General features: G+C 39.6%; 1 protein-coding gene across 1 annotated transcript; it reads left to right on the forward strand.

Annotated features, from left to right (window-relative positions):
• The first annotated feature begins 15,408 nt into the window (after positions 1 to 15,408).
• TRIML1 (tripartite motif family like 1) lies at positions 15,409 to 21,501 on the forward strand. The gene is made up of 6 exons (XM_036298052.1): positions 15,409 to 15,816; positions 16,051 to 16,146; positions 17,423 to 17,653; positions 18,781 to 18,803; positions 18,959 to 19,056; positions 20,951 to 21,501. Exons 1-6 carry the CDS (start codon positions 15,409 to 15,411, stop codon positions 21,499 to 21,501), a joined length of 1,407 nt encoding a protein of 468 aa, XP_036153945.1.
• Positions 21,502 to 24,226: the final 2,725 nt, after the last annotated feature.

Genomic DNA, 24,226 nt, shown 5'->3' on the forward strand with positions numbered 1-24,226 from the left:
ACGTCTTTGGACATCAACATGACCTCCTGTCCTTTCATTCTTTTTTTAAAAAAAATATGTATATTTATTGATTTCAGAGAGGAAGAGAGGAGAGATAGAAACATCAATGATGAGAGAGAATCATTGATTGGCTGCCTTCTGCACACCCCCCACCGGGGATCAAGCCCGCAACCTACTCATGTGCCCCTGGCCAGGATCGAACCCGCGACCCCTCAGTCCGCAGGCTGACGCTCTATCCACTGAGCCAAGCCGGCTAGGGCCCTTTCATTCTTTTTATATTTTTTATTTTTTTTTAAGATATGTAAAACATCTGTAGAATCCTGAAGTTGATTACTCCTGCATATGTGATGTATTTTTTTTTTTTTTCCTTTAGGAAACATCTGAAAGCAGCAGTTTTATGTGTGGCTCCCAAGATTGGATTTGCCTTTTCACTGTGTTGACATCTCACTTGATGGCAGGTAAAACTATTGGTGTCCTACCATTAGTCAAGGAAGTAGAACAACTAGTACTGTGATCATTTATTGTACTTTTAAATCTCTACATACTTGCATCCTCAGTTGAAATAAAGGGCCTGTTTTACTTAATATTCTTATTTCTTGATGAAGTAGAAAACTACTAAATCTCAATCCCTCACTGCAGGATTTACTTAATATTCTAGGTGACAAAATGGAAAATGTGGCTAAGGCATTTACGCTGCCTATGGAAAGGAAATGGTTACCTCAAGAAAAAGCATGCTCTATGATTGTTGGAGTCGCAAACCATACTAGCCATGTGTTTTCGTAGAACATTTTTAGTTGAAGGAGCAAATGGGGCAGACAGTGGTCATTTAGATGTAATGACTTGGAAGACATTTTCTCAAATACTAACTAACAAAGTGACCCTGTCATTTCAAGGTAAACAACTAAGTATTAAATTTGAGCTTTTAAGCAAAAATTCGTTTTGGTAAAGTTCTATCTACTATTCAAGTTCCACTATTTTAAGCTTGACAGCTTCCCAATTCTTAGTCTTTTTTGATAAAATAGGGGGTGCTATTAATGAAATATGTCAACTATAAGTCAGTGAATTTAGTGAATCAAATTTTTCAAAAGACCAATTCAAATTATGCAAGGGTAAAATGCATTCAACGTGTAAGACAGACCAATGGGTTTTAACAGAGGACAAAATGTTTATTGATATGATTCTAGAATAAAAAATCAATTATCTAAGGAGCTATTAAAATGCTCTCCACTTATCCAAATATGTATTTGTGTGAGGACAGATTTTATTCATATACTTAAAGTAAAATAACATTCTGAGAAGTGAAATGCTGGAGAAGATATAATAGCCATGTTCTGAAAAAAAAAATTAAGAAATGATATCTTGATATATTTCTAGTTTACATTTATTTTATCATGAATAAAGCTATTATTTTCAAATTCTCAAAAAACATTTTCATTTCTTTTTCTGTGAACCATAAGTTTTTTTTTGTTTGTTTGTTTTACCCACTTCCTTCTACCTGGCTTTTGGTCTTTTTTATTAATTTCAAGAGATACTTACACATTGAAAACACCAGCTCCCTGTTAGCACACAAATTGCAATTTTTCTTTCTACTTATGATTTGGCTTTGAATTTGCTCCAATTCTTTTTTTTTTTACCGCCTGGGTCCTTCAACTCCCTTGTAGGTTCCCTTGTCTTGGCTCTCTAAACATGTTATATGCCACTAAAAAGAAATGATCAGTCACAAAAATGAACAAGTTTCTAAATCCTGACCTCACTGCTGCCTTTATTTTTTTGAGCCCTCAGTAGCAGTGAATGTAACAGAGCAATGGCCCTCCTTTCATTGTTTTCTTTTCTTTGCTATCAAGGTCACGTTCTGACATCCTACTTTACTGGTCAGTTTCTCAGCATCCTTCTTTGGTTTCATATCCTTTGGAACTTCTAAGTTTTGGGGTGCTTCCTTGGTCTGTCCTAGTTTCTTATTCAAATTCTACAGTGTCTCCCTAGGTAATCATATTCATTTCCAAAACTTTAAGTACCACTCTCCAAAGTAATAACCTTTTACCAAGACACAGCACTGCCAGCTTATTTGCAATTAAATGTCTAATAAGTACCCCAAATTAACATATCTAAAACAAGTTTTGGGTTTCAACCTATACCTTCCTTCCTCCAACTCACTTTAAATTTAAGTCATTAAACCCCCATCATTCCATCTTTTCGACTTGTTTACATTCAGCCCTGCCCCATTCTCTTGTCCACCTCCTCTTACCTCAATAACCAGAGTACTATTTTAAAAACTAAGTCAGGTTTCTAATAACTTTCCTTTGCATTTAAGATAAAATCCAAATGGCTAACCGAGTTCTAGATGCTATGGTCCCCTGTCCTACATCTAACCTCATCCACTGAGTCCTTTCTGCTGCCTCACCAGCATTGCTTTTCTTTCGGGTTTTTCAAGTTCCTTCCTTTCCTTCAGTTGTCCATTCAAATGCCACTTCTTAGGCCCTTTGGATCCCGGCCAGACATCACATTATCTTACTTCCTTTCACTCGAACTGTATTCACTGTGACAAATTTGTTGCTCACTCCATCTGCCAGAAACTAAGTTCCTCAGACATCCTGTCTATATCTGACATACTAAGTGTTCAATAAATATATATATTTTTAATAAATATATCTCAAATCAGACCAGCACAAAGGAGAAATCAGAGAAGGGCAGATAGAGATTAAATACTTTTACAGAAACCAAGAGAAAGTTAAGTTGGAGAATAATTTGTCTCCCTAGTATGTTGTCTATGTGATAAGCTCATACCCACTCTTGTTCTTCCTAATTTTATTTTCTCTTTGCCCTTGCTTTCCCACTTTTTCTTTAATACTGTTGCATTGCATATGTACATATTTTAAGGCTTCCATAAATACTAAGATCAAGTTTAAGTATTAATAAAAACCATGATTAAGAAAATGATCATCAAAAAGCTCACCTTTGTTTGTAATCTTCAGTATTTCCTTTAGGAGAAACAGTCGAAAACAATGGAGATTGAAAAGCTTTTACCACTACAGCTGCTCTCTCATCATCAGGTAGGAAAGCTGTAAAATTTCAAATTATATCCGTATAATAAATCTAGGACAGGAGTTATCAGGCTTAAGTAAGCATTTGAATCTTCCTAGTTTATTAAAGGGATTTCTGGGCCCATCCCTGGAGGCTCTGACTTGACAAACCAGGGTGGAGTCAATTTACATTGTAATAAGCTCCTAGGGAATGCTGAATGGCTGACCTCGATCAGGAGTTCCAACCTCTTTGGATGGGTGAATATTTGGTGTTCTCTCTCCAAGGTCTTATAGTGAATAAGATTTTTAGTCCTGGCTGGTTTGGCTCAGTGAATGGAGCCTTGGGCCTTCGGACTGAAGTGTCCCTGGTTCAATTCCAGTCAAGGGCACATGCCCAGGTTGCAGGCTCGATCCCCAGCCATTACCCTAGAATGTCATTGTATTTCTCCTTAGCCATATCATTTTAGCTTAAGCCATTAAATACTTTCACTAGAACACAATGCCTGATTTCTTTTTTTTTTTGAAATCCAACAATTTTATTTTAATGAGCTTGTATTTTCTAAATTTTGTTTTCTTACAATGCCTGATTTCATTGCTAGTTTCTAGAATGTTTGCTGAAGGAGGTTGTCATTACATTATTTGTAGATAAAAAAAATCACGAGTAGATATATGCATAACCCATGGACAGACAACAGTGAGGTGAAGGCCTGGGAAGGGGGTAGGAGTGGGGTAGGAACTCGGTGGAGGGGGTTAATGGGGAGGAAAAAAAGGACATCTATAATACTTTCAACAATAAAGATAAGTTTAAAAGTAAGTCAAGAGTAGGGAATAACTGCTTAAGGAATGTTTTACAGATAGGAGGTCAGGAGACAGCAGGGAAGAGTTTCAGATAGTTCATAGTTGAGTTCCTTGAAAAAGGAATTTGCATAGCTCCCAAATTTTATAGTACTATCTCTGGAAGGTTTTTACTGCCTCATTCAATTATCTGCTAATCAAACTACAGTGATCCATTTACTGTGGTTAGGACAATGGGAAAATTCTTCCATCTGCTATCTGATCTTCCAAGTCTTGGTCCCACCCTATGGAATCTTAAGTACATCCTTTTCCTTTATCTGACTCAACACTCCATACCTACTCCCTCTTCTCAATCTGTTGATTTCTGAGCATTCTTCCCCTCCTCAGCCAGGGCAGCCTTCTCTTCCACTCAACATTTTTTGCCGCCCAGTCCTCCTTTCTCTCCTAAGGCTTGATGCAGCTAACTTCTATGGAGACTTTTGTATCAATTACTCAGTCATTTATTCTCACCATCCTGAACTTTCATAATTCATATGATTTAATTTTGACAGGAAAACCTTGTAATCTTTGAATTGAAGGGTAAAATATTGAGCAAAATTCTGATAAAATAGGCACAATTCTCCTATCTTGGAGTCTTTTAAAGCCCCTCTTAGATCTTAGGTAAATAATATATTACTAACTCTAGAAGATTAAATATTTTAACTTAAGATAATTCTAGAAATAGTGCTATATAGTATGCTAAGTTTTTTTTGTTTTTTTTTTATCTCTTGCTATATATTTCCCACAATCCTGTGTGGTTTGTAGTATCAGACTACATTTTACAGTTGATAAAGATGATGATTTAGAGGTTAAGCAGTTGACCCAGGGCACTCAGAACAGAAAATTACAGATCTGGGATTTGAATCACAGCCAAGTTTCATGACACATCCTTATTTCTATTAAATGTTAACCAAATATTTTGCCAATTTATAAAAATATATCTCAAGTCTGCATTATAATTTATCATGAGACACTTCATAGGCCTAGAGGAACAACTTTAGAGGGAGTACAGATCACTTTAAAGTGTTACATTTTACATAGGAAAGCTCTTGATTTCAAAAAATTCCTGAGGCAATGTGTTTTCTTCTGCTACTGTCAAAGAACAAAATTATGAATGAGTCATGGTTCTCACAGCTGATTTCATGATTTTTTACTAGTTCCATGGCATTCATTAGCCACAGGTCCCCTCACCAATGGCTTCATGGTAGCACATGCCCAGCTTCTGTGTGGAATGGACATGGCCGGCACCAACTGAGCCCGTATTTGTTACTCTGGACTCATTTTGTCCGGATTACCTCATCCCATTTCAGAAAGGAGTTTGGGGGGGAGGGTGGGGCGTGGGGGGCGTTGTCTCTGACCAGCCTAATTGTTGTTATCCTGGCTCCTTTTCTTCAAGGCTGTTTGATTAGAAGCAGGGACTGAGTATCCATTACCTTGCTTCCTACAATTTTAAGAGAGTTATAAGTCTCTATGTTCAACTGCTATTCTGCTTAAAGCATTAATATTAAAGAATAAACAGCTCTTGCCAGTTTGGCTCAGTGGATAGAGCATCAGACTGAAGGGTCCCAGGTTTGATTCTGGTCAAGGGCAAGTACCTCAGTTGCAGGCTCTTCCCTGGCCCGGGCCCTGGTTGGAGCTGGGGCAATCGATGTGTCTCTCTCACATCAATGTTTCTCTCTGTCTTTCCCTCTCTTTTCTACTCTGTCTAAAAAATCAATGGAAAAATATCCTCAGGTGAGGATTAAAAAAATAATAAATAAAATAAATAAATACAAAAAAATCAATCGTTATAAAAAAAGAATAAACATTTATGGGTAATGTCGATGATAATACAACTGTTCTTTTGTTATTGTAATAATAGGTCAATGCTTATTTAAGTCAAGCATGTTAGTTTGGTTTTACTTTTTCTAAAGGAAGATAATCTTCCTAGGTAAGAACCCAACAGAAGAAAAGAGGCCACTTTTACCTCTGCTTATTGCAACACAGAAACAAGCCCTCTTTGGTTTAACAGCAATGTTCTGGCTTCAGTGGGAACAGTTATGACTCTGAGGAAATGAAGTTCAGAGTCATAACTCTGTTCAGGAGAGAGCACATCCCAGATAACACCTTAATTTTAGCCTCATGAGACCCCAAACAGAGAAACCAGCCATGGCATGCTGGACCCTTCACCTACAGAACTGTAAGTTCATAATGGATACTGGGTGGGTTTTTTAAAAAAATATTTTTATTTATTGATTTGAGAGAGAGAGAAAGAGAAGAAGGGAGAGAGACAGAAACTTATTTATGCATTCATTGGTTGATTCTTACATGTGCCCTGACCGGGGATTGAACCTGCAACCTTGGCATATCAGGATGACACTCTAACCAACTCAGCTACCCGGCCAGGTCAATGGATGCTGTTTTAAGCTGCTAAATTTGTGGCAATTTGTTACACAGCAATAAAAAACTAATACAGACACGTCAATGAACTATCATTTGATGACTGATGAGAGAAACAAATAGGGCTAGAAATTTTTTTTTTTTTTTTTTCGGGAAATTTCTACATCCTATGTTGGAAATGGAGAACAGGTCAAAAATTCTGTTCAACCAAAATAATTTTGTTAAATCTGAACGAGAGACTCACAAGAAACTTAGACTAGCTTTGACAGTTTAACCTACAAAAAATTTCTCTGTTGAGATTTTTTTCATGACAAAATAAAAGGATACAATCTATAATTCCCCTAGAAGGGAGCAACAATCTGTCCCCAAACCAAAATATCATTAGAGAATATAATGTATTTCTTATTTTCTGAAGAGGCACCCTACTTATCTCTATTCCTATTCTCATAAGAGTGACCCGAATGTATTCACATGTTCAGTAAGATGAGTGTGAATTGCTGTTGATTTCAGCAGGTCTTTTCTCTGACTAGATTCTGTAAGAGTATTATGCAATATTGAGAGATTCTTGCATTATAACTTTTGTTTTTGCTCTAACTTCTTACCCATTTATACAAAAATTCTAAATTTCATTATTTATTTATTTATGTTTCTATTGATTTCTCAGAGGAAGGGAGGAGAGGTAGAAATGTCATTGATGAGAATCTTCAATCGGCTGCCTCCTGCACGCCCCCTACTGGGGATTGAGCATGCAACCAGGGCATGTGCCCTGATCAGGAATCCAACCATAACCTCCTGGTTCCTGGGCAGATGCTCAACTACTGAGCCACAGTGGCCAGGCAAAATATTACAAGTCTTTTCATATATTTGGATCTTCACTTTAGAATAAAAAAATCTAAGTTAATGACTTAATTGGTATGTGTTACAAAGTGAAAATTATTTCTAGTCAAAATGGGGCCAATTTGGGGCTCCCAAGCCTCTCTGGTTGATGGGTCAGGGATGAAAAAATGGTTTGAATATATACCGCTTTGAAGACCCAAGCTATTAAGGAAAGAATGATTGAGAATGAATCCCTGAAATTTTGAAAGAAAAAAATAATCTTACCTTAAAGATTCTTTTGCCTTCTCAGTGATAAACACTGTGAGACTCATGTTCTCAAGACATCAAACATCTCACAAAGGGGCATGTGATTGATCACACACAACTCTTCAGTCTTTCTTGGTGTGTCTCACATGACTGCTCTTTAAGTTTGCCATGTGAGGGTTTTGCTCTCTGAGCCATCATCCCCAGCTGCCGATTACACTTGGATCTCTGACTTGTAAATAGCCTTCCACATAAGACAGGCACTGCAACCAGGCCTTTCCTTCCAGTTTCCTTGGAGGCACCCGTAGCTAGACTTGGGTTCACACCCATCCAAGAGGTTCGTTCAAATAGTGTAAACAAAACAGCTCAGCTCTTCCATAAAATCTGGTAGATGTGAGGCAGCCATTGCCCTTTTCAGGGAGGCAGAGAAGTCTAAGAAGAAAACAAAAAATCACTCATTTTAACTGTTCTTTTGCAAGATCAGATTTATCTTCAGCAGCTCATGATCACATTCTTCCATCTTCTTGGTCACTCAGAGCTATCCTTTTAATTACCATCCTTACCCCATGAGAAGTTGTCTCAAACTTTAAGTCTTCTACATTATACCACTCTCAGAATGTTACTCTCCACCTACATTCATGCTGGAGACTCTTGTTTCTTTTTTAAAAATATATTTTTCCCTAGAGGGTTTGGCTCAGTGGATAGAGCATCAGCCTGTGGACTGAAGGTCCTGGGTTCAATTCCAGTCAAGGGCACATGCCCAGGTTGTGGTCTTGATCCCCAGTAGGATGTGTGCAGGAGGCAACCAATCAATGATTCTCTCTCATCATTGATGTTTCTCTCTCTCTCTCCCTCTCCCAATACATATATTGATTTCAGAGAAGGAGGACGGAAGGGAGAAGGAGAGAGAAATGAGAGAGAATCGTTGACCAACTTGCCTCTTGCACACCTCCCACTGGGAATTGAGCCCCCAGGCATGTGCCCCAACCAGGAACTGAACAGTGACCACCTGGTTCATAGGTCAACACTCAACCACTGAGCCATGCCAGCAGGGCTCACCTGTATATTCTTACTCACCTTTTAGTTTCGCCACAGGCATACCTCCCCTCCAGGACTTGGTCACTACCATCACCCACCTAGTCCTATAATTTACCACCCCAGCTGGGCTGGAGACGCTTGTTTCTAACCAGGAAGGAAGACAGTTTTGTTAGAGGCAGGGTAGAAAGCTAACCAGCCTGCAGTGGCCCTGGAACCTGGTCTCTGTGGGGTAGTTTTGTTCATTAAAGTTGTTCTGAGACTTCACTGCATGTTAGAATCCTCTGAAGAGCCATAACAATTGTGATGTCCAAACCTGTGGCTTCCACCCTCTAGACTACATCAGAGTCATCTGGAAGGGCATCGGCTGCAGGCAGTTAACTGCTCAGGTGGTAGTTTGAGACTCGGAGAGCCTGGAAGGGTGTAAAAGGGTATCTAGAAGGCAGCAGATGTGAAACCTCAACGTCCTGGCTCAGCCTGACCACAGAATAGGCATTGTGTCCCCAGTTGCTTGGGCAGCAAACTTTCCAGTCTTTTGGGATTTTTAAAGGCTTTTTTTAGCCTCTCTTTCTTTCAGTCAGGATCGAAGCAATGTTGCCTGGACCTGGGGTCAGTGCTACAGCTCCTTAAGGCATACTTGCAACAATTCCCCCAAGGACATTTACACAGTATTTGGTTATCAGCATGAATTCCTATAATTACTGCATTCCCAGCAAAGCCTAGGGCTCTCATTCTTTTTTTTAATTCTTTTTTGTTATATAGTTTATTTCAGAGAGGAAGGGAGAGGGAGAGAGAGATAGAAATATCAATGACAAGAGAGAATATTGATTGGCTGCCTCCTGCACGCCCCACACTGGGAATCGGGTCCATAGCCCAAGCATGTACTCTGGGAATGAAACCGTGACCTCCTGGTTCATAGGTCAACACTCAACCACTGAGCCACACCAGCGGGGCAGGCTATCTTTCTTCAGGATTCTCTCCAACTGTATTGGCAACCTAGCCCGACAGACATTTTCTTAGGTCTTTGCACTGCAATATCCAAGAAAAACCTAGGGTAGTGAAGAGGGTGCCCATTTGTTTTTTTTTCTCAAGAGTCACATCATACACTTACCTAGAACCACTCTTCCAACCTTATCTGTAGCTGCAAACAACTCATAAAACAAGGGAGGAGCGCCCCCTGGCAGTATATGACACCAATTACTATTGGGTAGTTGGGGGAGGGGGAGACACGGCCCCTCCACCATTAGTGCTCAGCTTGGCTGGATCCTTGCACAACCAGCAAACCTGTTTTGGTCACAGTTGTAAACTTCTTAAGTTTAACGTCTGTGGATCATTCAAGCCCGTGGGAATGTCAGCATGGCTGTGTGGGTTATAGCATGCCCACCTCTGTGGATCTAGGGCTAGTTTCAGAACTACAGTCTGTTTTCTCATCTGTACATGGGGCTAGAACTAATAGCTACCTCGTGGGGCTGTCGGAAGGATTAAAGAAATATATAAAAGTGTTAAGAATGGTGCTTGGCACAGAGCCAGTGCTCTCTATTTTTACCAGCTACTCTCACGTGTTCCCCCCTAAAAATACTGTTGTATGATAAGAGAGAGTTTTATGAATAAGTGTTAAGATTTCCTTGAGAGTAAAAGTGGACCTTCCCATTAAAAAGATGACAAGGCAACATGTATACATGCACATAAGAATATGTTTCTTTACCTATAAAACACTAGTCTAACATGGGGTGATCATTTGTTTTTCTAGTCTACTGGCTGCTCTACAACACCTAGAACATAAAGATATTTAATAATTCCTGTAGAATTAAGTGATGGCATCTCATAAAGAGTGTCATGTGATAGAAGCAAGATACAAACAAGTAACCTTTGTGCTCTTAAGTGTGTGTGTGTGTGTGTGTGTTTAAATCTAACATCATCCTTAACTCCATTAAACCCTATCCACATTGTACTAACTCACATTATTTTTCTGTAATAAACTCAAATCCCATGCCCCACATTAGAAAGGGAGGAAAGAAAGTTAGACTGTTAACTCCTGAATTCAGAGTATGCTTTCTTATTCTCATTTGTTAATATTTGTTTGAACTTTTCTTAAAGCAAAGGGATGAAACATAAAGGGTTTATTCTCCAGAAAAACAAACAAAACACCTCACCTTAAAGTCTCAAGATGTGTAAGTTGCTAAAGCTCTGGAAGGCAACACTCCACCACCAACTTTGGCAACTCAGCAGGAGTGGCTGCGTTACAGCTTCTGACTGAGTCTATGGATTTATAGCACCTGGATCCTTGCCCCACTGATCTGGCCTCCAGGTGTTTGCTGGTAGGACCAACGTGCTACCTATAAAGAAGAATAAAGATGAATATTTCCAAGTTGAATTGGTCTTTTAATATTTCTGAGATTAAAAAGAATGATACAATCTAGACTTTTTTGTTATTGTAATATTTGACCCACTTTCAGATCATGTATTTTATTCTTCCAAGATATTAAGTTTTCCCACTCTAAATAGTAGCTATTCCTTCTTTTGAAACATGCCTTAAAGGCTCAGATCAAATACCATTTCTCCAAAGTTTTCCCTGAAAGAATTTAATATTCCCTCCACTAAAATGCCAAAACAGTTAATAAATTTAAATTCTATAACTCTTTTTTAAAATTAAAACATTTCAAATACATTCAATATTATTTTTGTTCACATTCAATGTATTTACATTCAGTATTATTTTTGTATTAGTTTCAGGTGTACAGTATAGTGGCTAGATATAAATTCTACCACTCTTAAGGTATGCATCTATTAACATTTTGTAGCTTTTCATTTTGCACACCTAACTCCTGCTTTCATCACTGAGCTCATTGCTCTCTATATAACAAAGGCTCGATAACTTAGTTAAATAAAATCTGTATCAAAATCACAAAAACATTTTTAGAAAGATTTACTATGTCACAGCTGAAATTAATCATCTGAGATGATATTTTTTCTTTCCCCCCTCAACCTGAAAAAAAATTACCTCATTACTTGGTTTACTGCAAGTCACGCCTCACATTTCTTTGCTCCTACCCCATCCCCCAATATTTCTTTACTGGAAAATGCGGAAAACACATTCAAAAGATCAGAAAAAATATAATTTTATACAAAAAAATTATACAATAAAAAGGGAAAGTGATACCTTCTGATGCTGATCCTACCACACTAAACTGCCTGTCGGATTTGTATTTTTCATAGTGGTGTTTCATTTCTGAATCCTGCTTAAAACACCTTCCAGAAGCAGTCCATTTTAAATTTCTACTGTGTTACCAATTATCTCCTCTTATGTTGTGCTTCATTCTTTAGACACAATACTTGGCCACATGGTTAACAAATATGGTCCTTACTTGCTAAAAGGATGTGGGGTAATCGAGTACAAAACCACATAAATACTAGTAAGTAAGTAAGTAAGTAAGTAAATAAATAAGTGAAAAAATAATACAAAGGAAACTAATGTGAGTAGAAATTCATGACTAGAGTGGGGAAAAAATACACACACACACACACACACACACACACACACACATCTGGAATACACATTGGTATAAGTTGTTAGGTAGAGATCCAATTTTTTTTTCCCAGATGGCTACACCCACTTGTCCTAAACCATTTGTTGGATAATCTGTCTTTTCCACACCAATATGAAATGATAGACACAGCCTTTCCAACAAGATTTTTTTTTTCAAATAAGTCCCTATCTAGCCTACTATCTTCACCAGTAAATAACCCCTCACTATATCTTTAAGGTTTTTCTTTTCTTTGTGCTTCAAACCTAATTCCATGTGGGTGATAGTTATGACTGTGGACCTCTTGGGGTATCCCTATTATCTCCTCCTCAGGAGGAGACAAGCCAAAGAAGAAGCTATTTGAGTTGTTGATCTCAGAAATCATGTCTGGCAGTGCAGTGCCTTGAGGGTTGGCGTAATGTGCTTTGAGATATCTGGTCCACTCTATAATTTTCTTTATCCATGAAGTAAGCCCAGTCAATGTTGTCAGAGAGATGATAAAGAAGTCTGCATTCCCAATAGTGCACGTAGCCAGTGATTTTAGATACCTGTCACAACATCACACCATAATGACAGCTGTCCAATTTCCTTCTGAAAGCACTTGAGCCATACTTACATTTCACTGAGATAACTGAAAATTTTCATCCACTCACAGGCAAGTGAGCTGCAGTGCAGTGTGTTGACAAAGAGAATGACTGGGAGGTAAGAGACCCAGGTTCCAATTCCTGACCTGACTCTTGCAGTGAGCAAGTATTCAGGGGCAAACTCAATCTATTGGAGTCTCACTTTTCTTCATCATCTGTGGAAGGTTGTTGGACTATGTAATCTCTTGACTTCTGGCCAGATAAAAACTGTAATTCTATAATAATATGTTTTTTTCCATTTGTTCATTTAATACTTATTTACAGTCAAGTTGAGCCCTTGCTATTGTAAAGATATGTTTATTGTGTTAAGGAGCCTATGAAACTAGCCTATGAAAGGAGTTTATTTGGAACAGTGAAAGTGGGATGGGACAGAAGTCAGTGTGGCTTCAACTTAGAATGTGCTGGTCTCCCCATTCCAAATTGGAATACAGGTTCTGTGATGTACCCTAACGCTACTGCAAGACTTATTCTAATGAATCTGGTCAATGCTAAAGACTCTTTCTGGGTTTGTGTGGGAATAACACACTGAACGTAGATCAGCCGTGGGCAAACTACGGCCTGTGGGCCGGATCCGGCCCGTTTGAAATGAATAAAACTAAAAAAAAAAAGAGACTGTACCCTTTTATGTAATGATGTTTACTTTGAATTTATATTAGTTCACACAAACACTCCATCCATGCTTTTGTTCCGGCCCTCCGGTCCAGTTTAAGAACCCATTGTGGCCCTCGAGTCAAAAAGTTTGCCCACCCCTGAAATGGTAGTTTATATTTTCCAACGAAGGCAGTTAGTGCTTGAATATATTTTTTTCAAGGCACTTAAAACTACTCCTTAGAATATATTAAAGCTCTGACCCAGTTGCTAGCCTAGAAGCTATCTAAACAGTAGAGGTTTCATGACCCCAAACTGATGCTACCTCTCTTTCTATTTAAACTAGTTTAACTCATAAATCAAGTTGTTTGTTTGTTTTTTAGCATAAATTTTCATCCTAGTAAGTCATAAGTGCTATACAAAGGACATATGATTAAAACACTTGGAATTAATTACTTCAGAAAGACCTTTTAAAAATTAAAAAAAATATATTAATTTCAGAGAGGAAGGGAGAGGGAGGTAGAAACATCAATGATGAGATAGAATCATTGCTTGGCTGCCTCCTGCACGCCCCCTACTGGGGATCGAGCCCAAAATCCGGGCTTGTGCCCTGACCAGGAATTGAACTGTGAGCTCTGTGGCTCAGCATCCTATTGGAGATAGTGAGAAAGAAGGATCAGTTTTAATCATAAAAGCCAGAAAGTAATTAATGGAATAATATGAGTGATGGAGACCCATCGGAAGTTGCCAACTGGAGAGTGACAGCATAAAAATAGAAATAAGGTATGATGCACTTAGTGGAAGGGAGCTGGTTAGGCCCCGAGAAAGAGCTTCTAAGGTCCCACTCTCTGGCATACAGTTAGTAGAGCAGGGGTCCTCAAACTTTTTAAACAGGGGGCCAGTTCACTGTCCCTCAGACTGTTGGAGGGCCAGACTATAGTTTTAAAAACAAACAAACTATGAACAAATTCCTATGCACACTGCACATATCTTATTTTGAAGTAAAAAAACAAAACGGGAACAAATACAATATTTGTATTTGCATGTGGCCTGCGGGCCGTAGTTTGAGGACCCCTGGAGTACAGTATAGACCACACAGGAACTGACTCATGAGCACATGACATAGTCAATTTATAGAAATTGACACTGATCTCAGTGGACATTTACACAGTCCCCATGTTATACATTTATTTTGTCATATCTAAAAATGATGTCTGGACATTTAATTTCTGTCTGGTAAGAACTAATAGGGGCTTAAGAAGACATTTTCAAAGAGTGAATATAAGTGAGCAAAATTATATTTATACTAAAATTCTTTCTACCCACTCCACAGTGCAATAGATCCTTGAGGCAACTTCCAATAAGAAGCAGCGGTTCTCAATCTGTGGGTCGCGACTCCTGAAAATACATCCTGCATATCAGATATTTACATTACGATTCATAACAGTAGCAAAATTACAGTTATGAAGTAGCAATGAAAATAATTTTATGGTTAGGGTTCACCGCAACATGAGGAGCTGTATTAAAGGGTCACGGCATTAGGAAGGTTGAGAACCACTGCTAGATGCTGTCTATGGTGGCAGAGAGCTAAGTGCCATGGTCTTCAGGGCAAAGCAATAAACATAACTCTGGTAATCCATTGTACATCTATAATTGGGGAATACTATAATGCAATTGTTCTAATTTTATTGGGTAAATCAAATGAAAAGACCCAGTACCTGATAAAGGAGCAAAGAGCTGTTAGACTTTGGTCAAGCAGAGAAAATGGCCTAATGATGGAAGAAATAGATATTACAATTTTCTTCCTTCAGTTTCGCAACTAGATCCGTTAGCCAAATAGTCTAAAAGATTTGGACCATAGGTCCAATTCAGATATTATTCGAGACCATCATGATTTAAATCGCTGTACTGGCTTATACCAAATGACCTAATGTCCAGTCTAAGACCAATGTGTTTAAATGGTTTTATGGTGCTGCTAATATGATATAACCAACTCTCAAAATGAAAACTCTGTTAGGAGCAAGTATCTTCAGTTTCAGCATGTGGCTTACCCAGTGAGATTCCTGAAAAGCTCGGGGTTGATGATGAACCAGTGTACGGGAGTTCCACATTAAGTCATAATGGCTTTGTGTTGAGAGAGTACATGTCAATTGGTGAAATCAGGCACAGAGGAGAGTAAGAGTTTCTTGTACTAACAACATAGCAATTGATCACTCACTTGTTACTCAAAACAATAGAACCTCAAAGAGGAATTTAATTCCAGAACAGAGGCGGGACCTTACTCGAATGTCCTTCTTAGAGAAAATGTCTACTTCAGATTTGATGGAGAACCTTAGGGAAGAACTGACCTGTTTCATCTGCTTGGACTATTTCACCAGCCCAGTGACCACTGAATGTGGACACAGCTTTTGCCTGGTGTGTCTCCTGAGGAGCTGGGAGCAACACAACACTCCTTTTTCTTGTCCTGAGTGCTGGAGGACCTTGGAGGCCCCTCACTTCCAGCCCAATGAGCGTCTGGGGAGGCTGGCTGGCATCGGCAAGCAACTCAGGTCCCAGGTGCTGCAGAATGAGGACCAACAAGGCCCCTGTGGGAGAATGCTGGCAGCCACTATGATGCACCCTGAGGATGATCAGGGTGTAAACGCTTTCTCGTCCCAGTGTCATGGGATAAACAGAATGTCTCTCTCCAGTGAAGCGGAGGAGCATCACAAAGTAAGATTAGCTGCTCAATACAAATTTCAGAACGCTGATCAGGTTCCATCACTTAACTCCCGTAGAATTGTCTACCAGCCACAACCATCTCCAGGCACAGACCACAGACTTGGCCCGGATTCTGCTTTACCCTTTCTCTTAGGGTCCCAGTCATCTTGTTGTTATTGGTCCTTGAGACCCCTACACGACCTGGTGCACTGCTCATTTGTCATAGAGTGTTTGTTTCTATTGCAGGAGAAACTCCAGGAAATCCTAAATCTTTTGTGTAAAAAGAAAAAGGAAACCCAGGTTATGTTAACCCACGAGAAGGAGAGAGTGATACTGTGTAAGGTCAGTGACTGTCCTGTTTGTGCATCTTGTATATGATTCCGTGAGGGGGCATTTCTGAAGGGACACTTAGTGAAATGAGAGGGGAAAGAAGACAACATTTCCCAGTCCCCGTCTACAGTATGCAGTATCTCTGCTCTGGCCTACCTACCTTTGCTTGTCCGCCTGGGAATCTCAAAACTCAACTCAATTTCCCATCTCTAGGCCAGCTTCCCTCACCCCTTGGTGCACCTTTATAACTCAGAAGCTACCTCTATTTTAGCTCTTATTATAATTATCTAAAATACAATGTATACTTATAGATAGATAGATATCATAAAATGGAAATCAATAAAGACATTTCAAGTGCTTTGGGTCAAAAATAATTCCAATTAAAAGCAAAAGAGAAAGGGAAAATATGACAAAATATTAGTTAGGATTAGTACACCTGCACAGATGCTAGTTTGTCGAGGTTAGTCACAGATTTTAATTTTAGCTGTCTAGCAATGCAGAGAACCAAATGTTTAGATATTTTAAAGATGTGTGTATCTAATTCTCCTACTAAACTTTGAGTTCTTTTTTAAAAATATATTTTATTGATTTTTTACAGAGAGGAAGGGAGAGGGATAGAGAGAAACATCGATGAGAGAGAAACATCGATCAGCTGCCTCCTGCACATCTCCTACTGGGGATGTGCCCGCAACCAAGGTACATGCCCTTGACCGGAATTGAACCTGGGACCCTTGAGTCAGCAGGCTGATGCTCTATCCACTGAGCAAAACCGGTTAGGGCAAAACTTTCAATTCTTAAATGGGAGTATTTGTGATGTACATTTCTGTATCTAGTATGTGAGCCAATGACTACTTTGATTGAGTAAATATTTGTTGAATAAATGAACACACTTTAAAAAATAATGTTGCCCTTATTTTATACTGCCTTATATTTTATAATGGGACTGATCATCACCTGTCATATATATTTTTTGTTTATTTTTGGGTTTTTTTTTTGCTTTTTTTCAGTAGAATGACAACCTCCTGGGAATATAAAATTTGGGGTTTCTTTACTATTCTATCTACACACAACTAAAATACAACTTATTCAACCCAGCTAATATATATATATATACATATATATATATATATATATATATATATATATGTATATGTATATGTCAGTTTCAAAAATTATCACAGTGAAACTCTAGGACTTTGTAAGGGTGAAAAAAAGACATTCTGTTACTAACCTTATTATGTCGTGTGTGTGTGTGTGTGTGTGTGTGTGTGTGTGTGTGTGATGGCAGGAAGAGACAAAGAATTGTAAACAGGTTGTTGTGTCCGAATATGTAAAAATGCACCAGTTCCTGAAAGAGGAGGAGCAGCTACATCTGCAGCTGCTGGAAAAGGAGGAAAGAGAGAACCTGAAGAAACTGAGGGACAATGAGATCAAGCTGATCCAGCAAGTAAGGGGCCTGAGCAAAATGATTGGCCAGATAGAGTCCATGTGTCAGAACTCGAGTATAGCATCTTTAGAGGTAAGAACATTGGGAAAATTAATGGAAAAGTATGTAGTAACACATAATATTTCAAGTCATACAAGATAAAATGTTCTTTATTAACCTAGAAAACTAAGTTCTGATTCAAAAATAGTTTTCTGGAAGAATTAACATTCTATCAATACTAATAAAAGGGTAATATGCTAATTAGACCGGATAGACTGGACATCTTCCAGACATCCTTCTGGACGGACGTCCTTCCAGACAAAGCTGCAGTGGCTGCAAGGGCCAAGGAGGGCAGGCAGCCGCTGTGGCCCGCAGTGGGGTGATGGGTGCAATGCCTTCCCCTGATCGGCCCAGTCACCTCCCGCAATGGGAGGCCAGACTGTCAAGCTGGCTTAAGCTGTCAATAGGACATCCCCTGAGGGCTCCTGGACTGTGAGAGGGGGCAGGCTGGGCTAAGGGACCCCCCCCAGTGCATGAAAATTCACTAATTTAATGTCTTCCCAACAACCCACTCTAACTATACACACAGGTTTAGTCTCAGCTCTCACTGGCCACTTTCCTGTAGTTACCTCTGAATCCCCAAGCAATTGGATAATGAAGCCAATAGTCTGGCTCCTTTGTCAGCCACAAGTTCTCTTGACAAAGTGATGATATGAAAAAAAGAAAAAGAAAGGACATGCCCTGGCTGGCATTGCTCAGTGGTTAGAGTGTTGGCCTGCGCAACGAAGGGTCATAGGTCCGATTTTGGTCAAGGGCATGTATCTGGGTTGTAGGTTAGATCCTTGCCCAGTTGGGATGCGTGCAGGAGGCAGCCAATGGATGTGACTCTCTCACATCAATCTTTCTCTCTTCCTCCTCCTCCCTCCTTTCCACTCTCTCTGAAACTCAATGGAAAAAATATCCTCAGGTGAGGATTAAAAACAAAAAGGGAAAGGACAAAGTAGTCTAGTCATTTGATAAATGTCTCATGTTCACAAGAACTCATCCCTAGAAGAAGCAGGGGATTTCTTTTCTCTGCCATATGCACTCCCACTCACGGAGTCCTAGAGCTGCAGGAAGCAGATTCTGTGAAATTTTCAAGGACTGTATCCAACATGGATTCAGTCTTTGCTGTTGATCAAAGTGCACAAATACTAACCTTCTTTCTGTTCTATCCGTAGGAGATGGAAGAAGCTCTGGAAAGGTAGGTTTCCATCCTGTGTTCAGGGATGTCAGATACAGGGATGTGGTGCTGATGAAATAGGTTGGGGACAGAGTGGGGATGAGAGTGTCCCTGCTGCTGGGACAAAATGAGCAGGTCATGCTGAGGAGATGGAGTGACACTCTGCCCTCTTGTAGGAGTGAGCCACTGTTGCTTCAGTGTCCAGAGACCACCAGCACAGAGCTGAGTCTGTGCCGCATCACTGGAATGAGGGAGATGCTAAGAAAATTCCACGGTAAGTCAGCCTGATTTCCAGAGTTAGCTTCAGCTTCCTCTAACTGTCTTAACAGAATATTCAGCATCTGGGTGCCAGGCTCTCAGTAAAGGCACTCTGAGCCAGCAGGGAACACTGGCAAAGGCTGGGCCACAGAGCAGCTCTGTGCTGGAGTAGACAGACACAGGCGGGATAGATGTCTGCCTGGCTTTGTCTTTTAATGATTCCTGATCCTTCCTTTGTTGGTTTGTTTTCATTGTTCTGTTTTGTCCATCTCAGCCCCTTACACATACTCACACACCTCTTCAGGGGTTTCTGCATTTCCACCCCTGTCTTTGTCAGGACAAAAGCTAACACGCTTAAATCCCAGTGAGAGAACATTCAAAGAACTATCCTTTTAGAATACTCCAGCTATTTAGACTGGCTAAGAAGGAGAGAGGTCAGTGTTAGTCTCAACATTGATCTTGACAATCTGACTTTCAGAGAAAGGCCTAATCAACTTTGGACTCCATTGATATTTGATAAGTGCCTCCTATGTGCCTGGTACTAGGCTGTGAGGCTCTGAGCATACTTACAATGACAACAAGATAGACTTGCATTTGCTTTTGTAGAACTTCCAATGAAATTGTGGAGATGGACATTAATAATCACAGATATTTATTGATAATTGGAATTCGATCTATCAATAAAAGTATAAATTGTATGATAAAGGGGACCCAATCTTTTCTGGAGAGTAGGTGAAAGTAGGAGGCCTCTTCTTTTAAAAAAATATTTTTATTGATTTCAGAGAGGAAGGGAGAGATAGAAACATCAATGATGAGAGAGAATCATTGATTAGCTGTTTCCTGCATGCCCCACACTGGGGATCGGTATGTGCCCTTGACCAGAATCCAACCTGGGATCCTTCAGTCCACAGGCCGACACCTAGCCACTGAGATATCAGCTAGGGCTGGAGGCCTCTTCTGTAACATCCTGTCAAGAGAGTGAGAGAGGAGTCTCTCACTGGTGCGCCTCACCAAAGGGTCACTGGGGTTGAACTAACTCCTATGCAGCTGCACGTAAGCATGACATCATGAAGAATGCTCTTTAGGAATTACTATTCTAGCTCTCAGTAGCTTTGTAATCTTGGTCCAGCTTTCTAACCTTTATGAATCTAAGTTTTCTCCTTAATAAAAAAAAAAATAGAAAAACAATAATGCGTGTCACGATTAAATGAGATAATGTACAGAAAATGGTTGATATCTAAGTAGGAGTTCAGTAAATGATAACTGCCTATATTTCTCTCCCACTCCAATGGACGAACCAGAAGCAACCCTGGCTGAAGCAAATACAAATGACAAAGGGTACATCACCCTGTGTGGATAAATAGTTCTGAGTGCTCAGACTGTCTTGTGAACAAACAACTTCCATTCCATTACCAGAGATTCCTCTCTCCCTTTCAGACAGGCTAAATATCACTTTCCACACAACCATCTTCTGTTTCCTTTTAGAAATGCATTCTCTCTTTTGTGAAACAGTAAAAGGGCTCAGAGATTATTTTCTCAAAAAAAAAAAAAATCCCCACCATGCTCACCCAAGTTATATTTTTAAAAAGTAGGACTGAATACTAAGAATTTAATTTACATTCCACATACATGGAGGGGGGTTTCAAGAATACAAATGAGCCCTAACTGGTTTTGCTCAGTGGATAGAGTATTGGCCCACTGACTGAAGAGTCCCAGGTTTGATTCCAGTCAAGGGCATGTACCGTGGCTGTGGGCTCAAACCCCAGTAGGGGGTGTACAGGCGGCAGCTGATCGATGTTTCTCTCTCATCAATGTTTCTATCTCTCTATCCCTTCCCCTTCCTCTCTCTAAAAATAAATACAAATATTTTTAAAGAGAATACAAGTGAGCATTCTTTACTCCTCTTGCAGCAGATATAACTCTGGATCCAGACACAGCCAATGCCTACCTTGTCTTGTCCGAGGATCTGAAAAGTGTGAGATATGGAGGGATCAGACAGAAGCTACCTGACAACCCAGAGAGATTTGACCAGTCTGCAACTGTGTTGGGTGCTCAGAGCTTCACCTGCGGGAGACACTACTGGGAGGTGGAAGTCGGAAACAAGACGGAGTGGGAAGTGGGCATCTGTAAGGACTCCGTAAGCAGAAAGGGGAATCTCCCCAAGCCCCCCGGAGACCTCTTCTCACTTATCGGCTTAAAAATTGGAGATGATTATAGCCTTTGGGTCTCATCACCTTTGAAAGGTCAACATGTCAGAGAGCCTGTGCAAAAGGTCGGTGTGTTCTTAGACTATGAGTCTGGACACATAGCATTCTACAATGTGACAGATGAGTCTCTCATCTACAGCTTCCCTCCGGATTCCTTCGAAGAGGCACTCAGACCTATATTTTCTCCTTGCCTCCCAAATGAAGGGACGAACACAGGCCCCCTTACCATCTGCTCACTGAATAGCTATGTCTGAGGGAGATGCCCCTGAGTCTCTCTGAGAGTGAGGTCTAAGACCAACAGATGACTGTTAATTAAGATGACAAATGAGTTGATCGTATTAACATCAGGTGATCTAAAAGTAAAGCTCCCCACCCCAAAGAGTTTCCATTAACTTGAACCTACAATGAATAGCCAAATTGGACAATCAACTTCTAACACAAATAGGAGAAAGCCAACCCTATCCCGTGTCTTTAACTAAATTTATCATCTAGACCATCCCATGTTTGTGCCGATCACGAAACATGTAGAATTAGAATTAGCCCCTATTACCTTGAATCCCACGGCCATAGGCCAGTTTTATAAATATATATCATTTTTTTCAAGTGTATTTATTTATTTGATGCTAAAACACTGCTGTTTGAATGTGTCTTTGTTCCATGTGCAGAGCTCTTATACTGATGCAATCCTAACCCCTCCAGGGGCAGATGTACGGGTCCTCCCTTCCACGGGTGATGAGAGGGGCACACAGCACAGCCTCCTCTGAAAAGTCACTTTGTTTTCCATCCCATGGGGCCTGGAGCACTTTTGCTCAGGGAGGGTTCAGAATGCTGCAAATATGTGTAGACTATCACTGTATCATTCATGCTTCCATAATCACAAAACACTGAAACATCTGCTAACACGTTCAAAGATGACAGAGCAAAGCTTCTACTCAATAAATCTATCAATGCTGTGGGTGCTAAGTTACCTTATTAAGTTTTATGTAAGGTTATTTTCTGTGCTTTTGCTATTTGCAGAAGCCTTTTTACAAATTTTTATTGAATTTATTCAGGTGACATTGGTTAATAAAATTATACAGGTTTCAAATGTACATGACATATTTTACTTATAACTATAATTTTTGTTTTTTTGCTTAATCCCTTCACCTTTTTCACCTAGCCCCACACCCCACCAACTCCTCTGACAGTTGTCAGTCCGTTCTCTTTAAGTCTGTTTCTATTTTATTTGTTAGTTTGTTTTGTTCATTAGATTCCCCATATGAGTGAAGTCATATGGTACTTGTCTTTCTCTGATTGGCTTTTTCACTTAGCGAAATGCTCTCCAGGACCATTCATGCTGTCACAAAGGGTAAGATTTCCTCCTTTTTTTAAAACCAAGTAGTATTCCATTGTGTCAATGTACCAAAGCTTTTTTATCCACTCATCTACTGATGGGCACTTGGGCTGCTTCCAAATCTTGGATATTGTAAATAATACTGCAATGAACATAGAGGTACATGTTTTCTTTTAAAATAATGTTTTGGGTTTCCTCGGATATATTCCCAGCAGTGCAATTGCTGGATCAGAAAGCAGTTCCATATTTAAATTTTCGAGGTAACTCCACACTGATTTCCATAGTGGCTGCACCAATCTGCATTCCCACCCACAGTGCACAAGGATTCCCTTTTCTCCACATCCTTGCCAACATATATTTTGAAAATTAAATATCACTTATTAGATATTTCTTGAAAATATGACTTTTTAAATCCCTAAATATATAAACATGTACCTTCTAAGAATTAGTGCCTTTTGTTAAATTACATTTATCATATCAAAAATTCACATTCAATAAATGGTATTATTTAATGATATTTAATAAATATTTTATATTAAAAATTTCTCAGGGTTGTAATGTTCTTTAGTCTTCCAGCATCCAGGAATAATACAGGATCATGCAGGAACTGTAATTGTCTTAAAAAACATAATTTAAAAAATATATATTTTTATTGCTTTCAGAGAGAAAGAGAGGGAGAGATAGAAACCTCAATGATGAGAGAGAAATGTTGATCGGCTGCCTTCTGAATGCCCCCCACTGGGGATCGAGGCCACAACCATTGCTGGCCTTGGGTATGTGCCCTTGACCAGAATCAAACCTGGGACCCTTCCGTCCACAAGCCGACACTCTGAGCCAAACCAGCCAGGGCATTGAAAAATATAATTTTTAATGGGAGTAATATTTTATTTTCTGAGTTCCCCTGACTTAATTATGCCCCTAGGGTGGGAAATTTAGCTTATTTTCCATTTGTAGCCACCATAAACAACACTGATGAATGACATGAAGATAAAGTTTTGGGTGTATTTATAATTATCCCTCAAGTCTACCTCCTTCGGGCAGAGCAGTTTCTTGTGGATCCCACTGGCATATGTTTGTAGTTTTGCATCTGCCCACAAGTTTTCTGCTCCACAGGTAGTCCAAAAGGTTTTACTCCCTGGCATTTCCATAGCGAAGATGTGGAAGCACAGCTTGGAGACACGAAAGAACATGTTTTCCTCTGCCCTACAGTCTTGCCGGCAGCACTGCATTTATTCCAAAAAAATCTCTCCGGGAGCAACGGGGGAGTAGTGCTTGGGCTTTGAAATCAAACAGTCCTTGGTCTGAACACTTACCTTCACAAAATAACTGTTTCAACTTTCACAAGTTATTTCAACTCTCCGAGCCTTGGTTTCCTCTTCTCAAAAGCTGAAGGATACCTACGTGTGATGATTATGTGAGAACACAGAAAACCGTGGATTCATGTGCATGGCAATTTGTTCCTTCTCCCCTGCCCCACCTCAGAGGCTGCGCTTTGCAAATGTTTAGGGACCAAAAAGCCATAGAATGCTTATGAAGAATATAGAAAACCTAGGCAACAAAATCTCTGAAAGATTTCCAAAGTCGTAATTATTTTACTAGTATAGGTAAAGTATTAACACAAAATTTAGTTGGAGAGAGAAAACCTT

This window comes from Myotis myotis, unplaced genomic scaffold (assembly GCF_014108235.1).
Source record: "Myotis myotis isolate mMyoMyo1 unplaced genomic scaffold, mMyoMyo1.p scaffold_m19_p_3, whole genome shotgun sequence".
Lineage (NCBI taxonomy): Eukaryota > Metazoa > Chordata > Mammalia > Chiroptera > Vespertilionidae > Myotis > Myotis myotis.